This window comes from Schistocerca serialis, chromosome 1, assembly GCF_023864345.2.
Source record: "Schistocerca serialis cubense isolate TAMUIC-IGC-003099 chromosome 1, iqSchSeri2.2, whole genome shotgun sequence".
Lineage (NCBI taxonomy): Eukaryota > Metazoa > Arthropoda > Insecta > Orthoptera > Acrididae > Schistocerca > Schistocerca serialis.
This window is the reverse complement of record NC_064638.1, coordinates 757,233,751-757,254,031: the sequence shown is the minus strand read 5'-3', so window position 1 is coordinate 757,254,031 and position 20,281 is coordinate 757,233,751. Positions and strand designations below refer to the sequence as shown.

Genomic DNA, 20,281 nt, shown 5'->3' with positions numbered 1-20,281 from the left:
CTGCGGTCGCGGAGTGGGGCCAAGGTTGTTTCCCAGATAAGTTATTGCAATATGACAATGTATTACTATATTATAGTTTTTAGTTTTTTTACCTTGTCCATTATGGACAAATTACAATTCCTTTTATTCTGAAGAAGGTTGGGTTATCCCAACTGAAACCTAGGTAAATCTAGGTAAACATTGCAACTGAGGCTGTTGTCAATTTAAAATTAATATTTACACAGTTGCTGACAGGGCCACAAAATGTTAAAAATATTAAAATCACATAAATCATGTGAAACAGCAATTCAGCAACTCCTTGGGAAGGCCAGGAGAGCTCTCCACATCTCCCTGGATATTGGTTGTCAGTGGGGTGGGGTGGTCGAGAGCCTTTTAGTTGTATGACCTTCGAATCTATGCTTAAATCTGCAGAAGAGCATGGCACCGAGATCACCACATGCAGGTGGCTTAAGACCACACTAAGTAGAAAAAGGTAGAGGCCACTTTGATGGATGAAAAACTGGTGATCAACACCACCAGGGGATGTCCACAAGGACTATGGAACCTGGTGGAAAGTTACATACTGTAAGCTTTTCTTCTTTAAGATACACAGACAATTTGGTCATAGTAATATTTAGCAAATATGCTAGTACTGTTAGAACAGTGACAAAATGTGCACTAGACATTATGGAAAACTGTGCAAAAATAGGATCTAAGGGCCAGTCCCAAGAAAACTATTGTAGTACCATTTACAAGGAAGCAAATCTAGTACACATCCTGGAATCTGTAGCACCTTAATGCAACTCTACAAGTAGAGGAGGTAGTGAAGTGTCTAGGGACAGCCCTGGATGTGAAACTATCATGGACTCATTAAGAATATACGCTCAAAGGCAAAAAGCACTCTTATGAGCACTAGAAGAACCTGTGGTAAAAACTAGGGTCTACACCCCAGGAGCACGTAATGGATAGACACCACTCTAATGAGACCTATTTTAATTCATCAGGCTACAGTATGGTGGAATAATGAACAGCAGAAGGTGGCTGCTAAGGAGCTTGGTAAGGGCCAGAGATTGGCCTACTTAGTCAAAGAATTAGCAGCACACCCAGGGCTGGGATGGAGATCATCCTGGCAGGACCTATCCCCATTACACCTTTGGGTTACAATGGAAGTAGCGGCAGAGGCATATAGGTTAAAAACTGGAAATAACTGGATTCCTTTAAGATATCCAGACTCACACACCAATACATTGAGTATCAGCTCTGAAATCTTTATCAGCCCCTGCAGTGCGATCAAAGATCATTCCAAAATGCCCTTGAGACAAGGGGGAAAGTAAAAGGATTAATCTGGCTATGGGTCTCCAGTTATCAGAAATTAGTAGCAGCAAACAAACTAAAACTATGTATCTGTATTATGAGGCAGCACATAGAATATTGGAGTACATTCCAAAAACAAGAACATGGCAACCTAATGATGCTGAAACTACAAAAGAAGTCCTGTAATCCTGAACTTGAACAGGAAACAGCTTAAACTCATGATAGGACTCATGACTGGTCATGGTAATTTTAGCAAACACCTGCACACCATGGTCCAGAGAAAGAAGCCCTTAATTGTAGACTATGTGGTGAGGATGATGACACCACGCCACACTTAATCTCCCAGTGTGAAGTTCTGGAGGGCAAAAGACACAGATTATTCAGGTCAGTAGAGCCTGAAGTAATTGTGTCTAATTAGGAACTAGGAAAGAGTCCCCTACAGCTTCTTATGGGTACCAGTTGATTTTCCTACAATCAGTGAGTGAAACCAACATTAAATTCAGTTCTGGTGTGGAAAATATTGGGCTAAGACCACTGTTCTTTTTGTCTCCCTACATTAACCAAATTAAATCAAATAATATCGCTAAATTCTTCCTGGACACTTTGGTTTCCAAACTTCATCTGTTGCTAGGATTTAAAAAAAAAAATCGAACAATAGAAACTCTAGGTAGGAATATCAACAATGTAGGAAAAGATAGATCACTACTTACCATCAAGACCTGTCAAGTTGCAGACAGGCACGATTAAAAGACACTCACATATTGCTTTCGGCCACAGCTTTTGTCAGTAAAGCGAGAGAGAGAGAGAGAGAGAGAGAGAGAGAGAGAGACACAAACGCAAACAAACAAAAACACACACACACACACACACACACACATACGCGTGCGTGCGTGACCCCCAACTCCAGCGTCTCAAGCCAGATGCTTTTTCACAGTTCACCTGAGGGTTACAATTTTTAAAAATATTTCCCTCCCGTAGTTTCTCTGTTAACATCTTTTGCAGCCCCGTTTGTCTTATAATGATTCCGTGAACTCAGTTTCAGTGCAGTTACTCTACCAATAATAACCACCTCTACTGTCAATCAATAAACCTATGCTGCATTCAAATGATGACGTATTTGGGCAGTTTCCCCACAGATCAAGCATTATCAAAATTCTACTTCTACAGAACTGGAAGACTGTCACTGACAAAACAAAGCCCAGAGTTTCCCAGAAACATTTATTCTATTTTGATTATACAGTGGCTGCTGCATACTCTTCGGTTTTGTCATGGAGGATAACAATATTTCTGAAGAAAAATTTCCAGTCAGTTTAGGAACATTGTGGACAGCACAAAACTATTTACTGGTGGGTGAGAAATGTGGACATCAACAGTAACACATGTGTCAAGTGTCCAAGTGTACAGAGAACGTAAAGATCTTTAAAAAGTTGAGTTCCAAACTGCGCTATATCTCAATATAATATTTGATAATTCTATACAATTTCTCACCAAAAACTTCTTTGATACCATACGAAGTACTGACTTTGTTCAGTTCTACTGAGTGCCTTGATTTTGTGTGTGTGAGCGCGCGCGCGCGCTCTCGCGGGTGTGTGTGTGGATGTGTTTGTGTGTGTGTGCGTGTGTTTTCATCCCTCTGAGCCATAAACCAAAAATAACCTTGTAATTGAGCTTCGACTCAAAGTGTACACATACAAACAAAGCAAAATTTCACAAACCTTTTGCCAAAAGTCCATGGCGAATCTGACAAACCATATTTCACACTCACGGTACTCAAAACGATGAATAATTGTAACATTTGTGTCATTAGTTTTCAATTCTTTATCTTCTAGCCTCCCAGGTTTCCAACAGACAATACAGTTTTCACATGACTGCAAAGAAAATAAACATACAATTAATTACTTGAAATTAAAACTACAAATCTCTCTCTCTCTCTCTTTTGCACACATGTCCCCCCCCCCCCCCCCCCTCCCCCATACACACAGTAACAAAAATTATGAAATGTTTGTAGATTTAAGAACTAGAATCATAAAAATTTATAAAAAATAATTTTTGCTGTGTCATGAAGATGTGAATGTATATAAAACTTATTTATTTCTCACATTTGATTTAGAAAAGTCACAGAAGTAACAATACTATAAACCAAACGTTTCGTTAGGGTTCAACATTTCATGGATCATGAATTCCAGTTTTGACATGGATTTGGTAAGGAACATGCTTTAGCTTTGTCGAAATAAGAATCCCATATTTACCTGGGGGATCCTAGGAAGTGACACAAAATGCTCACATGGTCAGGAAGACAGCTTTTAAACAAAAACCATCCAAATAATGCAAGTCTAAAAAACAGTGTGATGTTTTGTACCCGATATTAAGTGCCACAGAAGCACGTAACAAAATTATTTCCTGAAAGAACCATTATGATTGTACGCCTTGTATCTTTCATGGTAATTGACTGATAATTTATTTTTAGGGGTGTAATTGTGTTGAACATACTGTCGTAATGGACATTTGGAATGCAAATGGAATTGGTAGCGCGTAATTTTCCTTACAATTACAATATCTGCGAATATTTAGAAAAGCCAAACTATAACAATTTCAGGTAGAAATCTGCAAGGTACAGTCATTACATCTGTTAACAGTCTAATATAAGAAATGACACACAATAAAGAAGATTACCGGGGGGGATGGGGTAGTCAGAACTTTACTTCCAGTGTGTTACCGGTTTGCCATTTCAGTATGCAAAGCACTTATAATGTGTATTTCACAGATATGCAAGTTCCATAACAGACAACAGAGCACCATACAAAATGCTTGTACAGTGCTGGAAAAAATTTAAGACCATCACTTAATATCACTTACCTCAATGCTGTCATTAAGTTTACTTCTAATTTACTTTCATAATAACTGTTATATTCTGCCTTGTTAGTTAAACACCTTGCAAATAAATAAATACATAAATAAACAAACAAACAAATTATCTAACTCAAATGATTAAGTAGTAATTATTTTTTTTTTTTTTTTTTTGCTTTTTTGAATTTGGGTACAAAAACAGAACATTGAAAGTCTTTATTACTGTGCATTATACATAAATAAATAAATAAATAAAAATAAAACTGTTTTATTGTTTTGGGGATTTGGTTCTTAAAAGGGCACCTCGAGACATTTCAATACAAAGCAGACAATTCACCAATAACAGAAGGCAGGTATACAACTTTCAGGATGACCTCTGTCAACGACACAAAACCAAGCGCTATATTCAAAAGAAGTTGGAAAAGAAGGAAAATCATGAAAAATAGGACATTAAGAAAACAATGGAGATCAAACAAATTGTGTAATTTGTTTTGTAATGCACAGTAATGAACACCTCATGTTGTTGTTGCTGTTGCTGTCTTCAGACCACAGGCTGCTACTGTATCTTGTGCAAGCTTCTTCATCTCAGAGTAACCTACATGCTGCTGCAACCCACATCCTTCTGAATCTGCTTACTGTATTCATCTCTTGGTCTCCCTCTACAACTTTTACCCTCCACACTGCCCTCCAATACTAAATTGGTGATTCCTTGATGCCTCAGAACATGTCCCACCAACCAATCCCTTCTTCTAGTCAAATTGTGCCACAAATTCCGCTTCTCCCCAATTCTATTCACTACATCCTCATTAGTTACGCGATTTGCCCATCTAATCTTCAACATTCTTCTGTAGCACCACATTTCGAAAGCTTCTATTCTCTTCTTATATAAACTATTTATTGTCCATGTTTCACTTCCATACATGGCTACACTTCATACAAATACTTTCAGAAAAGATTTCCTGACACTTAAATCTATACTTGATATCACCAAATTTCTCTTCTTCAGAAAAGCTTTCCTTGCCATTGTCCGTCTACATTTTACATCCTCTCTACTTTGACCATTATCAGTTATTTTGCAGCTCAAATAGCAAAAGAGATCTACTACTTTTAGTGCTCATTCCTTAACCAAATTTCCTCACCATCACCTGATTTAATTTGACTACATTCCGTTATCCTCATTTTGCTTTGTTGATGTTCATCTTTTATCCTCCTTTCAAGACACTGTCCATTCCATTCAATTCCTCTTCCAGGTCCTTTGTTGTCTCTTACAGAATTACAATGTCATCGGCAAACCTCAAGGTTTTTATTTCTTCTCCATGCATTTTAATTGCTACTCTTAATTTTTCTTCTGTTTCCTTCACAGCTTGCTCAATAACAGATTGAGTAACATCAAGGATAGGCAACAACCCCGTCTCACTCAGTTCCCAACCACTGCTTCCCTTTCATGCCCCTCAATTCTTATGACTGCCATCTGGTTTCAACATTGTCAAAAGCTTTCTCTAAGTCTACAAATGCTGGAAACGTAGGTTTGCCTTTCCTTAATCTATTTTCTAAGGTCAGTCTTTGGGCAGTATTGCCTCACGTGTTTCAGCATTTCTACGGAATCCAAATTGATCTTCCCCGAGGTCGGCTTTTACCAGTTTTCCCATTCATCTGTGAAGAATTTGTGTTAGTATTTAGCAACCATGACTTATTAAACTGACAGTTCAATAATTTTAACACCTGTCAACACCTGCTTTCTTTGGGATTGGAATTATTATATTCTTCTTGAAGTCTGAGGGTATTTTGCCAGTCTCATACCTCTTGCTCACCAGATGGTAGAGTTTTGTCAGGGCTAGCTCTCCCAAGGCTATCAGTAGTTCTAATGGAATGTATTCTACTCCCAGGGCCTTGTTTCAACTTAGGTCTTTCAGAGCTCTGTCAAATTCTTCACACAGTATATCTCCCATTTCATCTTCATCTATGTCCTCTTCCATTTCCATAATATTGCCCTCAAGTACATTGCCCTTGTACAGACCCTCTATATACTCCTTCCTTTCTACTTTCCCTTCTTTGCTTAGAACTGTTTTCCATCTGAACTCTTGATATTCATGCAAGTGATTCTCTTTACTCCAAAGGTCTCTCTAATTTTCATGCAAGTAGTATCTACCTTACCCCCAGTGATATATGCCTCTCGATCATCACATTTGTCCTCTAGCCATCCCTGCCTAGCCATTTTGCACTTTGTCGGATTTCATTTTTCGTTTTTGCCTGCTTCATTTACCACATTTCTATATTTTCTCCTTTCATCAATTAAATTCAATGTCTTTTCTGTTACCCAAGGATTTCTACTACCCCTTGTCTTTTTACCTACTTCATCCTCTGCTGCCTTCGCTATTTCATCTCTCTTCTAATGTATTTCTTTCCCCCATTCTTGTCAATCGTTCCCTAATGCTCTTTCCCATGCTCACCTCATACCGTTCTATGTTTGTACCAAAACTCACAGTCCAATGACAAGTCACTTTTGAACTAGACCATTTTCCCCATTAATCAGGTGATTCAAAATATTTGACAGGGCAAACATCTGCAACTGAGAAACATATTACTAAAATGAAAATTGTTTCAGTTGCTAGAAATTTTTTATTTATTACACAACTGATTTGAAGTCTGAAGCTTTATCTTCATGTGCCATCAACTGCGAACAAGATGAGGAGCAACTACCTTACAAGAACTATGGGGTTTATGTTCCAAAATGAAAGGTAAAGCAGTGAAAAGTGTTACTCGCATAATTATGGAAACACAAATGTGTGGCAGGCACAGCAGCCAGTCATTAGAGGTCACATCCACACCAAACAAACGCATGGGACCAGAATAAAGATGCCGACACTGAGGGAGGGATCTGGACAAAACATGAACTCGATAGGAGAGAAATAAATAAGAAACCACAATTATGCATAAGATCAGCAACTGAGGTGCCTGCCTCGACAGCCAACACAGAAGTGCAATCTGCCAGGAAGCCAGCTGACCTTCGTAGGAGCCGCTGAGACAGGGAACCGAAGCCGAAAAAGTGTGGGAAATGAGCTGACTGGTCTACCTGCTTATGCATGTGTGGATTACGGGGTAGATAAATATAAGACTACAAATATGAAAATAAATGTAATAACACATAAACACAACTATTAGGCAAAAATGCCTGGAAGTCTGCATGACAGAACCCACAACAATAAGAAGATAAAAGATAACAATATAATGAAAAGGGAAGATGCTATTCACCATATAGCGGAAATGCTGAGTAGCATATAGACACAGAAAAGACCGCCACCAATAAATAAAGCTTTCGGTCATTAAGTCCTCCATCAGCAACACACACACACACACACACACACACACACACACACACACACAAAAACACAAACAAACAAACACAAACGACCACAGTCTCAGGGAACTGAGTGTGTGTGTGTGTGTGTGTGTGTGTGTGTGTGTATTGTTGACAAAGGCCTTAATGGCTGAAAGCTTCATTTATTCGTGAAAATCTTTTTGTTGTGACTACCTGCGACTCAGCGTCTCCGCCATATGGTGAGCAGCAGCTTTCCTTCTCATAATATTGTTACATTCCATCCTGGATTTTCCATTGTTTGAGAAGATAATGCAACTAAAACAGGGATACGAGTAGTATACAGAAACATATTTAAAATTAAGTAATAAGATCATGACTGGTGAAGTGAGGCAGGAAAATGATGCCAACCATTAAGATTGGTAATCATGTCTAGACTCATTGTAAGGAGCCAAAACAGTCTTAATATAAAAAAAAACATAGGATTACAGTGACATACACAACAGGAATAGCAATGTAATCATACGAAAAACCACCAAGCATCTCCACACCATCAGACATGCTTAGGCACTTGTCTAAGTTTTCAGAGCTTCCATTTTTAGTAACAAATCAATTGTTTTTAACATTGATACTCCCATCTATTTAATACTGCTTATGTAATTTCATCTTAATGACTCAGTTACTTCATTAACCATATTGTGCCCAAATTTTAGTGTTCTCTTCCACTATAAATAGCCTTCATTTCTTTACTCACTTTCTCTAGTTCTACTTTATAGCCTGTTTAACTTCACACTTATTTGTATTACGTCTGGTAGTGTGTGGATGCACTGCGGTATTTTATATGATTACACTGCAGTTACTTCCGTGTATATAATTTTAATCCTGACTAAGCTTTTTATGCTAAAATTTTTTTGTGATGCTTTAAGACAAATCTATAGACAATTACTACACTTAAAGGTTGGCATCATTTTCCTGTCACACTTCACCTGTCATCATGTTATAGCTTAATTTTTACATATTTTGTTCTATACTATCCGTATCCCATTTCAGTTGTATTTTACCCTTTTATCTTTTATTGTTATGCATTCTATCATGATGACTTTTAGGCATTTTTGCCAAACACTTATGTTTATTTGGTGTTATATTTATTTATAGATTTGTAGCTTTATTTTTTACACTTGCAAAGGAGGACAGACCAGCCAGCCCATTTCTTCCATTTTTTCAGTTCCCCACCTCATCGGCTCCTACATCAGGTGCTTCTGCTGTCATGATCAGCTGGCTTCCTGACACACTGCATTAGCCACTTACGTGTTGGCTGTCCAGGCGGGCATCGTGGTTGCTGCTCCTATGCATGAGTGCTGTTATTCTTGCATTCATTTCTGTCAAGATCCATCGCTCTATGTGTGTCTTTGTTCCAGTCCCATAAGTTTGTTTGGCATGGGTGTGACTTCTCATTACTGACAGGCCCAACTGTCAAACATTTGTTTCCATAATTTTGTGAGTAATGATTTTCATGGCTTTACCTTTCATTTTGCTACGTCAACCTCGCAGTTCTTGCTCCTCCTCTTGTTAGCAATTGGTGGCACCCGAAAATGAAGCTTCAGACTTTAAAACCAATCATGTGAAAATAGACATTACTGGCAACTGAAGTGGCTTTTTATTCTATTAATAATTAGGTGATTAATCATCAATTTTGAAAATGCAACACAATTAATAATTTGTAAAGAATATGAGTTAGAGTATAAAAGAAAGCATATTTTGCTAACATGATGGAATAAAAAAAACTATATGAACGTAAATTAAAATTACTTTTAAGGGCATCATTGAGGTACATGATTTTTTTAAGGTGCTTCATGTAAGTTTTTCATCTAATACAAGCCTGAGAAACCCAGCGACTGTTTACAATACATACCTATGTGATTGGATATGATTTCAGGTAAGATAAAATTACAATAACCATGACTGCAATAACCACACACTTACTTCACTCAAGTATCCAACTTAAGCAACTTGGGAGGTGGGGGCAAATAGTATTTCCCCAGAATTTAGTAGGAATTGGTCTCCACACATGTGGATGCTATCCAACTGAATCAAGTTTGTTGAAAAGTACTAATTCCATATGTACACTTACAGAATACCATTGTCCCAAAGGACTTTGTGCAGTTTTTAATTCTTGCACATCCCCCCCCCCCCCCCCCCCAACACACACACACCACACACATTTGTTTAGCTAAATTGGATTCACAGAATAAGAACTACACTTCATCCTACACACAATTCCACAATTTAGCAAACACAGGCGTCACTTGCACGGGAAACAGCAACCATTGGGAATTAATGTACGGAGAAACTGCCACATGCTACTTATTATTTGTTTTATTACTACTTTTGCTTTACAATGAGAGCATCAACTGATATTCAGTGACCTGATGGCAACACATTAACGGTTGAAATCTGCTTGTCACCATTGACAGCAGGAAATTCTTGTTCTTAAGATGAGTGCATCTTCAAACACTTAAAGCCATGGACTATTTGTTGACGATAGTGCCAAGCAGAGCACTGACTAACATGTTACCACTGGATCAATGAATACTTGAAGATGCTATCATCTGAAGTGTGAAACTAGTAATAACACAAATAATACATTATCTATGGTGTGTAAATTGACTCCGAAACTACTGATGATATCATGGAATGATTTATGAAATTAAGAAATGCCTCTCTCTTTTTTTTTTCTCTCTCTCAATAGTATACCTAGTTTTAACCCAAGTAACCTGAAAACTGCCAAGTTGCCGCAGATGTTATCTTAATAAATCCTTGCAGCACTCTTAGTCTTGTTTATTACAGTTTACATTACTCATTTCACAAAGCTTGACCCAACCTGAAGACTCTAGCATGAGTGCATCCATGGCTTGTTGAACTCTACTAGAAATGTGGTCAACTATTATCAACATGACATCTCTGTGTTGGAAAATGGGCTAATGACTGCACAGCATTCTGTTATTCTTGGCAATCAGTCATTTTAGTGGTTTTCTATTGTGTACCCATCTATCAAACATATGAAAGTAGATTGGGATCAGATGATGACAGTGGAGGTTGTCTGCAGTATTCCAATGAATTAGCTCTGTCAGGGCAGGAGAGTATAATCACATATGAATGTTGAAGAATTACCCCAAAAGCAGTGCTGATGTATGTTGCATGCCCACAGTTTAGGATACTTATGTCTGGCTCCTTGAGGCTATCAGTTACCCTACCTTTGTGGCAGGTGGGAATTTACAGTGCTAAAATCTCTGACAAGCACCTATGGGCAAAGCATACAAATGGAATTTTAAAATAATGAAGAGTTTCCTATATCAACAAGACTCTACTGTTACAGCAATAATTCGGGAGCACCAAACTGCCTGCTCTCTTATTATGCTTCTACTTAGCAAGATCGTTGCATATTCAAATCTATCATTTCATGCAGTCTTTTTGAGAAGTTTCCAACTCTCTTCATGCAAAAATTGCAGTTCTCTAGAGCACACATCACCTATTAGACTCAACAAGATTTAATAAATAATAATGTATTCTTAATTTCCATGGTCTATTCAATTCAGATTACAGTCGCCAATACGGTGTCATCTGATTATAGAGGCAGTTACTAAGGACTAATTTCAGAAATAATACTCAATTTGAAGAGTGATATTCTGAGAATTAGTTATTGCGGTATTTTGTCAATTTGCAGCCAGTTATTGCTATTTTATGCAGTCACCCAAAGAAATAAATAAAGTTTCCACATTACTAAACTGACAGAAAAATTAAATGTGCACTGTGCTTACCTTTGACAAAACAAAATCTCCCAGCCATCTAACACAATCAACATAATTGCGGTGGATATCTCTAGTTGAGAAATCTGGAAAATGCTCCTTTAGGGAGTCAAATGGTCTCAGGCTCCTTGCTGAATTGAAAAGATATGAATTCCTGACGGCTTCACGCATGCTGTCTTTATCTAAACGCCACAGTTTTAAGGAATGGTCCATACCACATGACATTATGCGCTCACCTAACAAATCAAAATCCTTAAACACACAAAAGATTTAATTAGCATTGTTAAATAATGACAAATATGATGCATTAATATTGGTACAAATAACAAAAAACATATTCCAGCTTACCGCACTTAATACTTCATCTCTGTGACCTTCTACGCCCCCAAAAATAGCAATGCACACATCTGTTTTAATATTCCACAATCTTAAGGCATGATCCTTAGATACTGACAACAGGAGATTAGGATCTTTAGGATGAAACTTTAACTCATTTATTGCGTGTCCATGACCTGGAAAATAAAAATGGCATTAAGAAATTATATTCTGAGTCCACAGAACTGCATCTTAACTCTTAACTTTATTCCTCAAATAAAAGAGCCCTGCACTAATAAAGAGCATGTGAGGTGGGGAGGGGAGTGATAATGAGAGCGATAATTGTTAACTTGCAACAAATTTCACACTGTTACATAAGATATGACTTACTGAACAATGGGATCACCAAAAATTACAGTTGACACTAACACTGAATTTATAACCTGAAATTTAACCCGTGACATTGAAAACTTAAAATCTCAGCAAATGTTATAAGATTTCAAATGGAAAAAATTAAAAAAAAATGTGTGTTGTTGTTGTCTTCAGTCCAGAGACTGGTTTGATGCAGCTCTCCATGCTACTCTACCCTGTGCAGGCTTCTTCAGCTCTCAGTACCCGCTGCAACCTACATTCTTCTGAATCTGTTTAGTGTATTCATCTCTTGGTCTCCCTCTATGATTTTTACCCTCCACACTACCCTGCAATACTGAATTGGTGATCCCTTGATACCTCAGAACATGTGCTACCAACCGATCACTTCTTCTAGTCAAGTTGTGCCACAAATTTCTCTTCTCCCCAATTCTACTCCATACCTCCTCATTACTTATGTGATCTATCCGTCTAATCTCCAGCATTCTTCTGTAGCACCACATTTCGAAAACTTCTATTCTCTTCTTGTCTCTGTTTATCACCCACGTTTCACTTCGATACAAGGTTACACTCCACATAGTCCAGTCAAATTGCAAATATACCTTGAAAAAGGTGGGGTAGAAGAGTTTATTTTTTCACCTGTTTCATATGGTTGGAAAGATTAGAAAACCAAGTTTTGCCAACAAAATTTCGCTTGGGAAAACTTTCTGCAGTCAAAAAACTTGGAAAATTTTGGCCTTTTTCAGTTTTTTCAAAATATCTCAGTTTCATTTGCTCCTATCACTTTAACGTCTATTTTCATTTTTAAAGAGCACAAAATTCTCTACAAATTTGATTCTCGCCATTTTTTTCTACTCCCAATATCTAAGGCGCTACAGCACCTAAAAAAATACCAATTTTTCAAATTTTGAGCATAGTGGCAAGATACCTTATTTTTGAACACTATTTTTTCTGTTTCTGTTTGTGCAGTATAAATACATTATACATCATGTTATATGTTGGAATTTATCACCTCACATTCAGGTAATCAATTTGGCTCTGAGCACTATGGGACTTAACAGCTATGGTCATCAGTCCCCTAGAACTTAGAACTACTTAAACCTAACTAACCTAAGGACATCACACAACACCCAGTCATCACGAGGCAGAGAAAATCCCTGACCCCGCCGGGAATCGAACCCGGGTGCGGGAAGCGAGAACGCTACCGCACGACCACGAGCTGCGGACGTATTCAATTTCTCTGTATGCAACATGAGGATTGCTGGGCACCCAACTATTGTGATTCTTACATCACTACCTCAAGTTCACTATGGGGCACCTCTGCCCTGGTATTTGTAAAACTATAAATATAAAAATACATCATTAAGACACACACACACACACACACACACACACACACACACACACACACACACACACACACACACACACACAAAATAATTTGTCTCAGGAAACTGAACTATTATTAGCTGCAATAGGCAACCTAATTAGGTAGGTAATTAATCTTGTGTATAAAAGCCACGCAGTTCACATTAAAAACGAGTAGCTCTATTACAATTACAATGCATTGTCAGTTACTAAAAAATGTTGACAGTTCTGGGTGTGCAATACTTGTAATATCGCACTTTAGCGCACATGAGACAGATATGAGCATCACTTCCAAAGTTTTGATGGGCCAGGTTCCTCAGTGTCACCAGAAATACCTTGAGTTACGGATTCAGGGTCTGTACATAGAGTTGATCCCAGATTGACCTCTTCTTTAAACAGCGAATCAGCCTCAGCAAGTTCGTTGATTTCGTCAGCGGTTTCCTCAACATCCTCCATAACATCATCTTCACTGTCTTCATATAAAAATTTTGGCACGTTTCCACAGTTGACCCCAGTACATTTCTTACGAATTGAAGAAAATTTCAAACCCGCTTTTCTGCAGGAGCACGCTCTGCCACAGTTCAGCTTGCACGAGCATGAAACAATGTGAAGAAGTGCTTCAGGTGCTGGATCTTGGCTCATTACAACGGGTATTGGACCGTGGTCACTGTAATTCCAACCCCATTTCTCAGGAGGTTTCCAGTTTCTCATCCAACTTTGGACTTGTTGGTAAGTGTGCAACGAATGATGTTGTGCAGCATCTTGTGTAGGTGGCAACCGTGCAAGATTCAGTTTGCTTTTTGTGGCAGACTTGGCGAATAGTTGGTACCGCAAATGGTCTAGTGTGTAGGAACTGCTGACACCTCCACTATACAATGCGATAGTAACCTGTTCTCCTGCTGTTATTATTTCTACATGGGTAGCATATGGTTTATTCAACGTGCAAAGGGCTGAGGTTAGGTGTTCATTTTTCGCAACAATATTGCAGCACTTAATTTTTCCTTGACCAAAAAAAGCGGATGTTGTATCACATCCGCTAAAGGTGTAAGTGAACAGAATACATTCACTGTCAAACTTGTAAGCTGCAGTGGAAAACCACTTGTCTTCTGCATTTCTTCTTCCTGGCTTTAAGAGAAATAAGTTTTCAATGCCTTGCCCCAAACCGGTCATGAGCACAAGCAGGTCAACATCTTCTCCTACAATGACAACACTTCCAAAATCTTTGGTTCTCGAAATGGCAGATGTTACAATCATAATGTCAGCATCTTCTTGTGCCTGGAGCCATTAAATGCTACACTCTAGAAATTCCTTTTTAAGAAGTGTGATCAAACGCATCTTGTTTCATTCGTTGTACAAGAACTTGTCCTGAGGGACTTGGTTCACCATCTCTGATTCAACCAAAACGTCAACTGAAGAATGTTTTTTGGACCTACGAATCCTCTCAGCACTCTTTGTGCTACATTTGTCTCCCTCACATGGATACCCATCAAATACAACAGCAAATTGAGATCCAAAATGACGTTGCAGGTAAGAAACATAGCTTTGGGCTATTGACTTGAAGCAAACATTTTGAGTCCAAGTCACTTTGTGGATAAGGTACCCTCCATCAATGACAAAAAATTTACTCAGTCCACCTGACTTCACATCTTCCACTGGAACGAAGGCCAAAGAATAAATACTCTTTTGTCCACTAAAGAACAATTCCTACATACTTTTTCTTATAACTGATCATTAACGTCAATCAACTGTAGAAAATGTACGGCACCTGCATGCAATCGTATTACATATTGTAACACAAATAAACTTAATGCAGTCCGATGTGAATGTGTTCGTAGTTACTGAATATGATGCTGTTTGTCCTGGCCCTGCAGCAGAGTGAGATGGTAAATTCCAATGAATAACATGAGTAATATGTTTATACTACACAAATATAAAATGAAATAACAGTGTTCAAAAATTAGGTAATCTGCCACTTTGCTCGAAATTTGAAAAAAAAAAAAAAAAAAAAAAAAAAGGTATTTTTTTATGTGCCGTAGTGCCTTAGATACTGGGAGTACAAAAAAATGGTAGAGAATTTTGTGCTCCTTAAAAAAGAAATTACATGTCAAAGCGATAGGAGCAAATGAAACTGAGTTATTTTGAAAAAACTGAAAAAATTTCAAAATTTTCGAAGTTTTTTGACTGCAGAAAGTTTTCCCAAGAGAAATTTTGTTGGCAAAACTTCATTTTCTAACCATTCCAACAATATAACGGGTTAAAAAAATAAAATCTACTACCCCACCTTTTGCAAGGTACAGGCTTTTTTCTGACAGTTTCACTGGACTAATAGAAACTTTCAGAAACGACTTCCTGACACTTAAATCTATACTCGATGTTAACAAATTTCTCTTCTTCAGAAACGCTTTCCTTGTCATTGCCAGTCTGCATTTTATATCCTCTCTACTTTCACCATCATGAGTTATTTTGCTCCCCAAATAGCAAAAATAATTTACTAGATCTCATTTCCTAATCTAATTCCCTCATCATCACCCAATTTAATTTGACTACATTCCATTATCCTCATTTTGCTTTTGTTGATGTTCATCTTATATCCTCCTTTCAAGACACTGTCCATTCCGTTCAGCTGCTCTTCCAGGTCCTTTGCTGTCTCTGACAGAATTACAGTGTCATCAGCAAACCTCAAAGGTTTTATTTCTTCTCCATGAATTTTAATTGCTACTCTGAATTTTTCTTTTGTTTCCCTTACTGCTTGCTCAATATACAGATTGAATAACATCGGGGATAGGCTACAACCCTGTCTCACTCCCTTCCCAACCACTCCTTCCCTTTCATGCCCCTTCACTCTTATAACTGCCATCTGGTTTCTGTACAAATTGTAAATAGCCTTTCGCTCCCTGTATTTTAGCCCTGTCACCTTCAAAATTTGGAAGAGCATACCAGTCAACATTGTCAAAAGCTTTCTCTACAAATGCTAGAAATGTAGGTTTGCCTTTCCTTAATCTATTTTCTAAGATAAGTCGTAGGGTCAGTATTGCCTCATGTGTTCCCCCATTTCTACGGAATCCAAACTGATCTTCCCCGAGGTCAGCTTCTACCAGTTTTTCCATTTGTCTGTAAAGAATTCGTGTTAGTATTTTGCACCCGTGGCTTATTAAACTGATAGTTCGGTAATTTTCACATCTGTCAACACCTGCTTTCTTTGGGATTGGAATTATTATATTCTTCTTTAAGTTTGAGATTATTTCACCTGTCTCATACATCTTGCTCACCAGATGGTAGAATTTTGGCACGGCCTGGCTCTCTCAAGACTATCAGTAGTTCTAATGGAATGTTGTCTACTCCCGGGGTCTTGTTTCGACTTAGGCCTTTCCGTGCTCTGTCAAACTCTTCAAGCAGTATCATATCTCCCATTTCATCTTCATCTACCTCCTCTTCCATTTCCGTAATATTGTCCTCAAGAACATTGCCCTTGCATAGACCCTCTATATATTCCTTCCACCTTTCTGCTTTCCCTTCTTTGCTTATAACTGGGTTTCCATCTGCTCATGATATTCATGCAAGTGGTTCTCTTTTCTCCAAAGGTCTCTCTAATTTTCCTGTAGGTAGTGTCTATGTAACCCCTAGTGATATACGCCTCTACATCCTTACATTTGTCCTCTAGCCATCCCTGCATAGCCATTTTGCACTTCCTGTCAATTTCATTTTTGAGACATTTGTATTCCTCTTTGCCTGCTCCATTTATTGCATTTTTGTATTTTCTCCTTTCATCAATTAAATTCAATATCTCTTCTGTTACCCAAGGATTTCCGTCAGCCCTCATCTTTTTACCTACTTGATCCTCTACTGCTTTCACTATTTCCTCTCTCAAAGCTACCCATTATTCTTCTACTGTATTTCTTTCCCCCATTCTTGTCAATCGTTCCCTAATGCTCTCCCTGAAACTCTCTACAACCTCTGGTTCTTTTAATTTATCCAGGTCCCATCTCCTTAAATTCCCACCTTTTTGCAGTTTCTTCAGTTTTAATCTACAGTTCATAACCAATAGATTGTGGTCAGAGTCCACATCTGCCCCTGGAAATGTCTTACAATTTAAAACCTGGTTCCTAAATCTCTGTCTTACTATTATATAATCTATCAGACACCTTCCAGTACCTCCAAGCTTTTTCCAAGTATACAACCTTCTTTCACGATTCTTGAACCAAATGTTAGCTATGATTAAGTTATGCTCTATGCAAAATTCTACCTGGTGCTTCCTCTTTCATTCCTTACCCCCATTCCATATTCACCTACTACGTTTCCTTCTCTTCCTTTTCCTGCTATCGAATTTCAGTCATCAGTCACCCATGACTTAAATTTTCGTCTACCTTCACTATCTAAAAATATTTCTTTTAGCTCATCATACATTTCATCAATTTCTTCATCATCTGCGGAGCTAGTTGGCGTATAAAGTTATATTACTGTGATAGGGGTGGGCTTCGTATCTATCTTGGCCACAATAATGCGTTCACTATGCTGTTTGTAGTAGCTTACCCACACCCCTATTTTTTTTATTCATTACTAAACCTACTCTGGCATTACCACTATTTGATTTTGTATTTATAACCCTGTATTCACCTGACCAGAATTCTTGTTCCTCCTGCCACCAAACTTCACTAAATCCCACTATATCTAACTTTAACCTATCCATTTCCCTTTTTGAATTTTCTAACCTACCTGCCCGATCGGGGATCTGACATTCCACGCTCCAACCTAGAACGCTAGTTTTCTTTCTCCTGATAACGACGTCCTCCTGGGTAGTCCCTGCCCGGAGATCCGAATGGGGGACTACTTTACCTCCAGAATATTTTACCCAAGAGGACGCCATCATCATTTAACCATACAGTAAAGCTGCAGGGCTCGGGAAAAATTACGGCTGTAGGTTCCCCTTGCTTTCAGCTGTTTGCAGTGCCAGCACAGCAAGGCCGTTTTGGTTAGTGTTACATGGCCAGATCAGTCAATCGTCCAGACTGGTGCGCTTGCAACTACTGAAAAAGCTGCTGCACCTCTTCAGGAACCACACGTTTCTCTGGCCTCTCAACACAACAGATACCCCTCCGTTGTGGTTGCACCTACGGTATGGCTATCTGTATCGCTGAGGCACGCAAGCCTCCCCACCAATGGCAAGGTCCATGGTTTATAGGGGGCGGGGGTTTATTGTGTGTATGAACCAAAAATCATTCAATAAACTGACAATCTAATCCTTCACACACATTCCAACAACAGAAGAAAGTTAGAAAACAAGACAGAATGCGTATCACACCTATATAACTGTTTATAAAAGTTGCTCAAAAGCATAATCTCAAACAAGACACACAGTCCTCTACAAATATAACATGCACCTAACAGCAATGGTTACACAGAATGCAAGTTATACTTTTTTTCCATCCCATTACACGTAAAATGTTACTTTACTTACCGATATAATGCCGTATACATGACAGTGTGGCGGGACTAAATATTCTAATAATGCCCCTAGATCCAGCAACTGCAAGTAATGGTTTCCCAGACTCTTCCTCATATGACCAGGCACAAGTGTAATAATTTTCATCGACCTGGATGTCAGTCAAGGCCTTTTCATGTAAGCAATTAAGACTTCTATCAAATTCACAAAATGTTATTTTTATAAAATATTCTTTATAATCTTGCCTCAAATGACTTATTTTATTTGCAGAGAATATCAAAATGACCACCTTCAATAGGAACCAGACAAATCCTATGAATGAGAAGAAAATAGCAAGTGATGTGAATAGAAATAACTAATCTGGTACATTAATTTAAGGTCCAAGCACTTATCATAGCTCACAGTTAACTCAAATGGTGAACTAAGTTCATAAACCTATTTTTTAAACACTTGGTGTCCTTGTTAAAGCAGTTTGAAGAAGTTCTGCCTACAACACATTGGTTCTGTACAAAAACTAGCTGTACTGGTGCTGGTTGCAGTGATAATGGCAGCAACAACAAGTGACCAAACTTGAGTTGTTATGTACTTCTGATTTTTCCCCCTGCACTGTGGTTAGGATTCCCACCAACACTGAGGTTATCAGAGCTTATAAATAATTTAGGAGTAACAGGAACAATGCATCAAATAGTAGAACACACACACACACACACACACACACACACACACACACACACACACACCTGTGCAGCAACATTATGACGGTGGAAAAAAGGTGGGAGTGGGAGGCAGGGTTGGGAATGGGAGGCTGGTGGCTTGAAGCAAGGCAGGTGTGCATAATAGCAATACAGGAGGGAGAGGCAGAAGGTGCAACGAATAGGAATGCAACACATGAATACCAGACCCAGTACATTTTTGCAACTCATGGTGTTGTGGGGGTGGAAAACAGAATAGAGGAAGGAAGGAAGGAAGGAAGGAAGGAAGGACGGACGGAGGATGTATTGGAAGAATAGCTCCCACTTACACAGTTCAGAAAAGCTGGTCCTGAGGGGAAGAATCCAGATGGCATGAATTGTGAATCACTGAAATAGAGCATGCTGTACTCAGCAGTGTATTCAGCCACTGGATGGTGAACTCTGCAGTGGCCACTCATTCATTTGAATCATTAGTTGGTGATAATACACACAAAAAAATGCTGTGCATAAATTACAGCAGAGCATGTATATACTGTGACTGCTTTCACAGGTGGTCCTGCCTCCTGCCTACAGTACTGGAGCAAGGTGTGCTGGATTGATGAACTGGGTAGGTTTTATACCTTGGTCTGCTTGGTTATGACTCTTGTGGCAAAGGAGTTGGGAGTGAGAGTGGCATAGGGATGGAGAAGGATCTGGTGTAGTACGTGTGGGCAGTGCAATACCACTTTAGGAGGGGTGGGAAGGGCTGTGGGTAGGGTGTGTCTCATTTCCACACATGATGACAGTCAAAACCTGTGGAAGATCCAGGTGCAAGATAGGCCCAATCCACCCAGCC

General features: G+C 38.6%; 1 protein-coding gene across 3 annotated transcripts in view; it reads right to left on the bottom strand.

Moving 5' to 3' along the window:
• Positions 1-20,281, bottom strand: part of LOC126482156 (polycomb protein EED) — an 82,377-nt gene that overhangs the window by 6,737 nt on the left and 55,359 nt on the right. For all 3 annotated transcript variants that reach the window (XM_050106143.1, XM_050106151.1, XM_050106136.1), the window contains exons 4-7: positions 18,770-18,905; positions 11,611-11,774; positions 11,275-11,514; positions 3,009-3,161 (exon numbers count right to left, since the gene is read on the bottom strand). In XM_050106143.1, the coding sequence (XP_049962100.1) occupies positions 3,009-3,161; positions 11,275-11,514; positions 11,611-11,774; positions 18,770-18,905 (693 nt within the window). The remainder of the gene's footprint in view (positions 1-3,008; positions 3,162-11,274; positions 11,515-11,610; positions 11,775-18,769; positions 18,906-20,281) is intronic.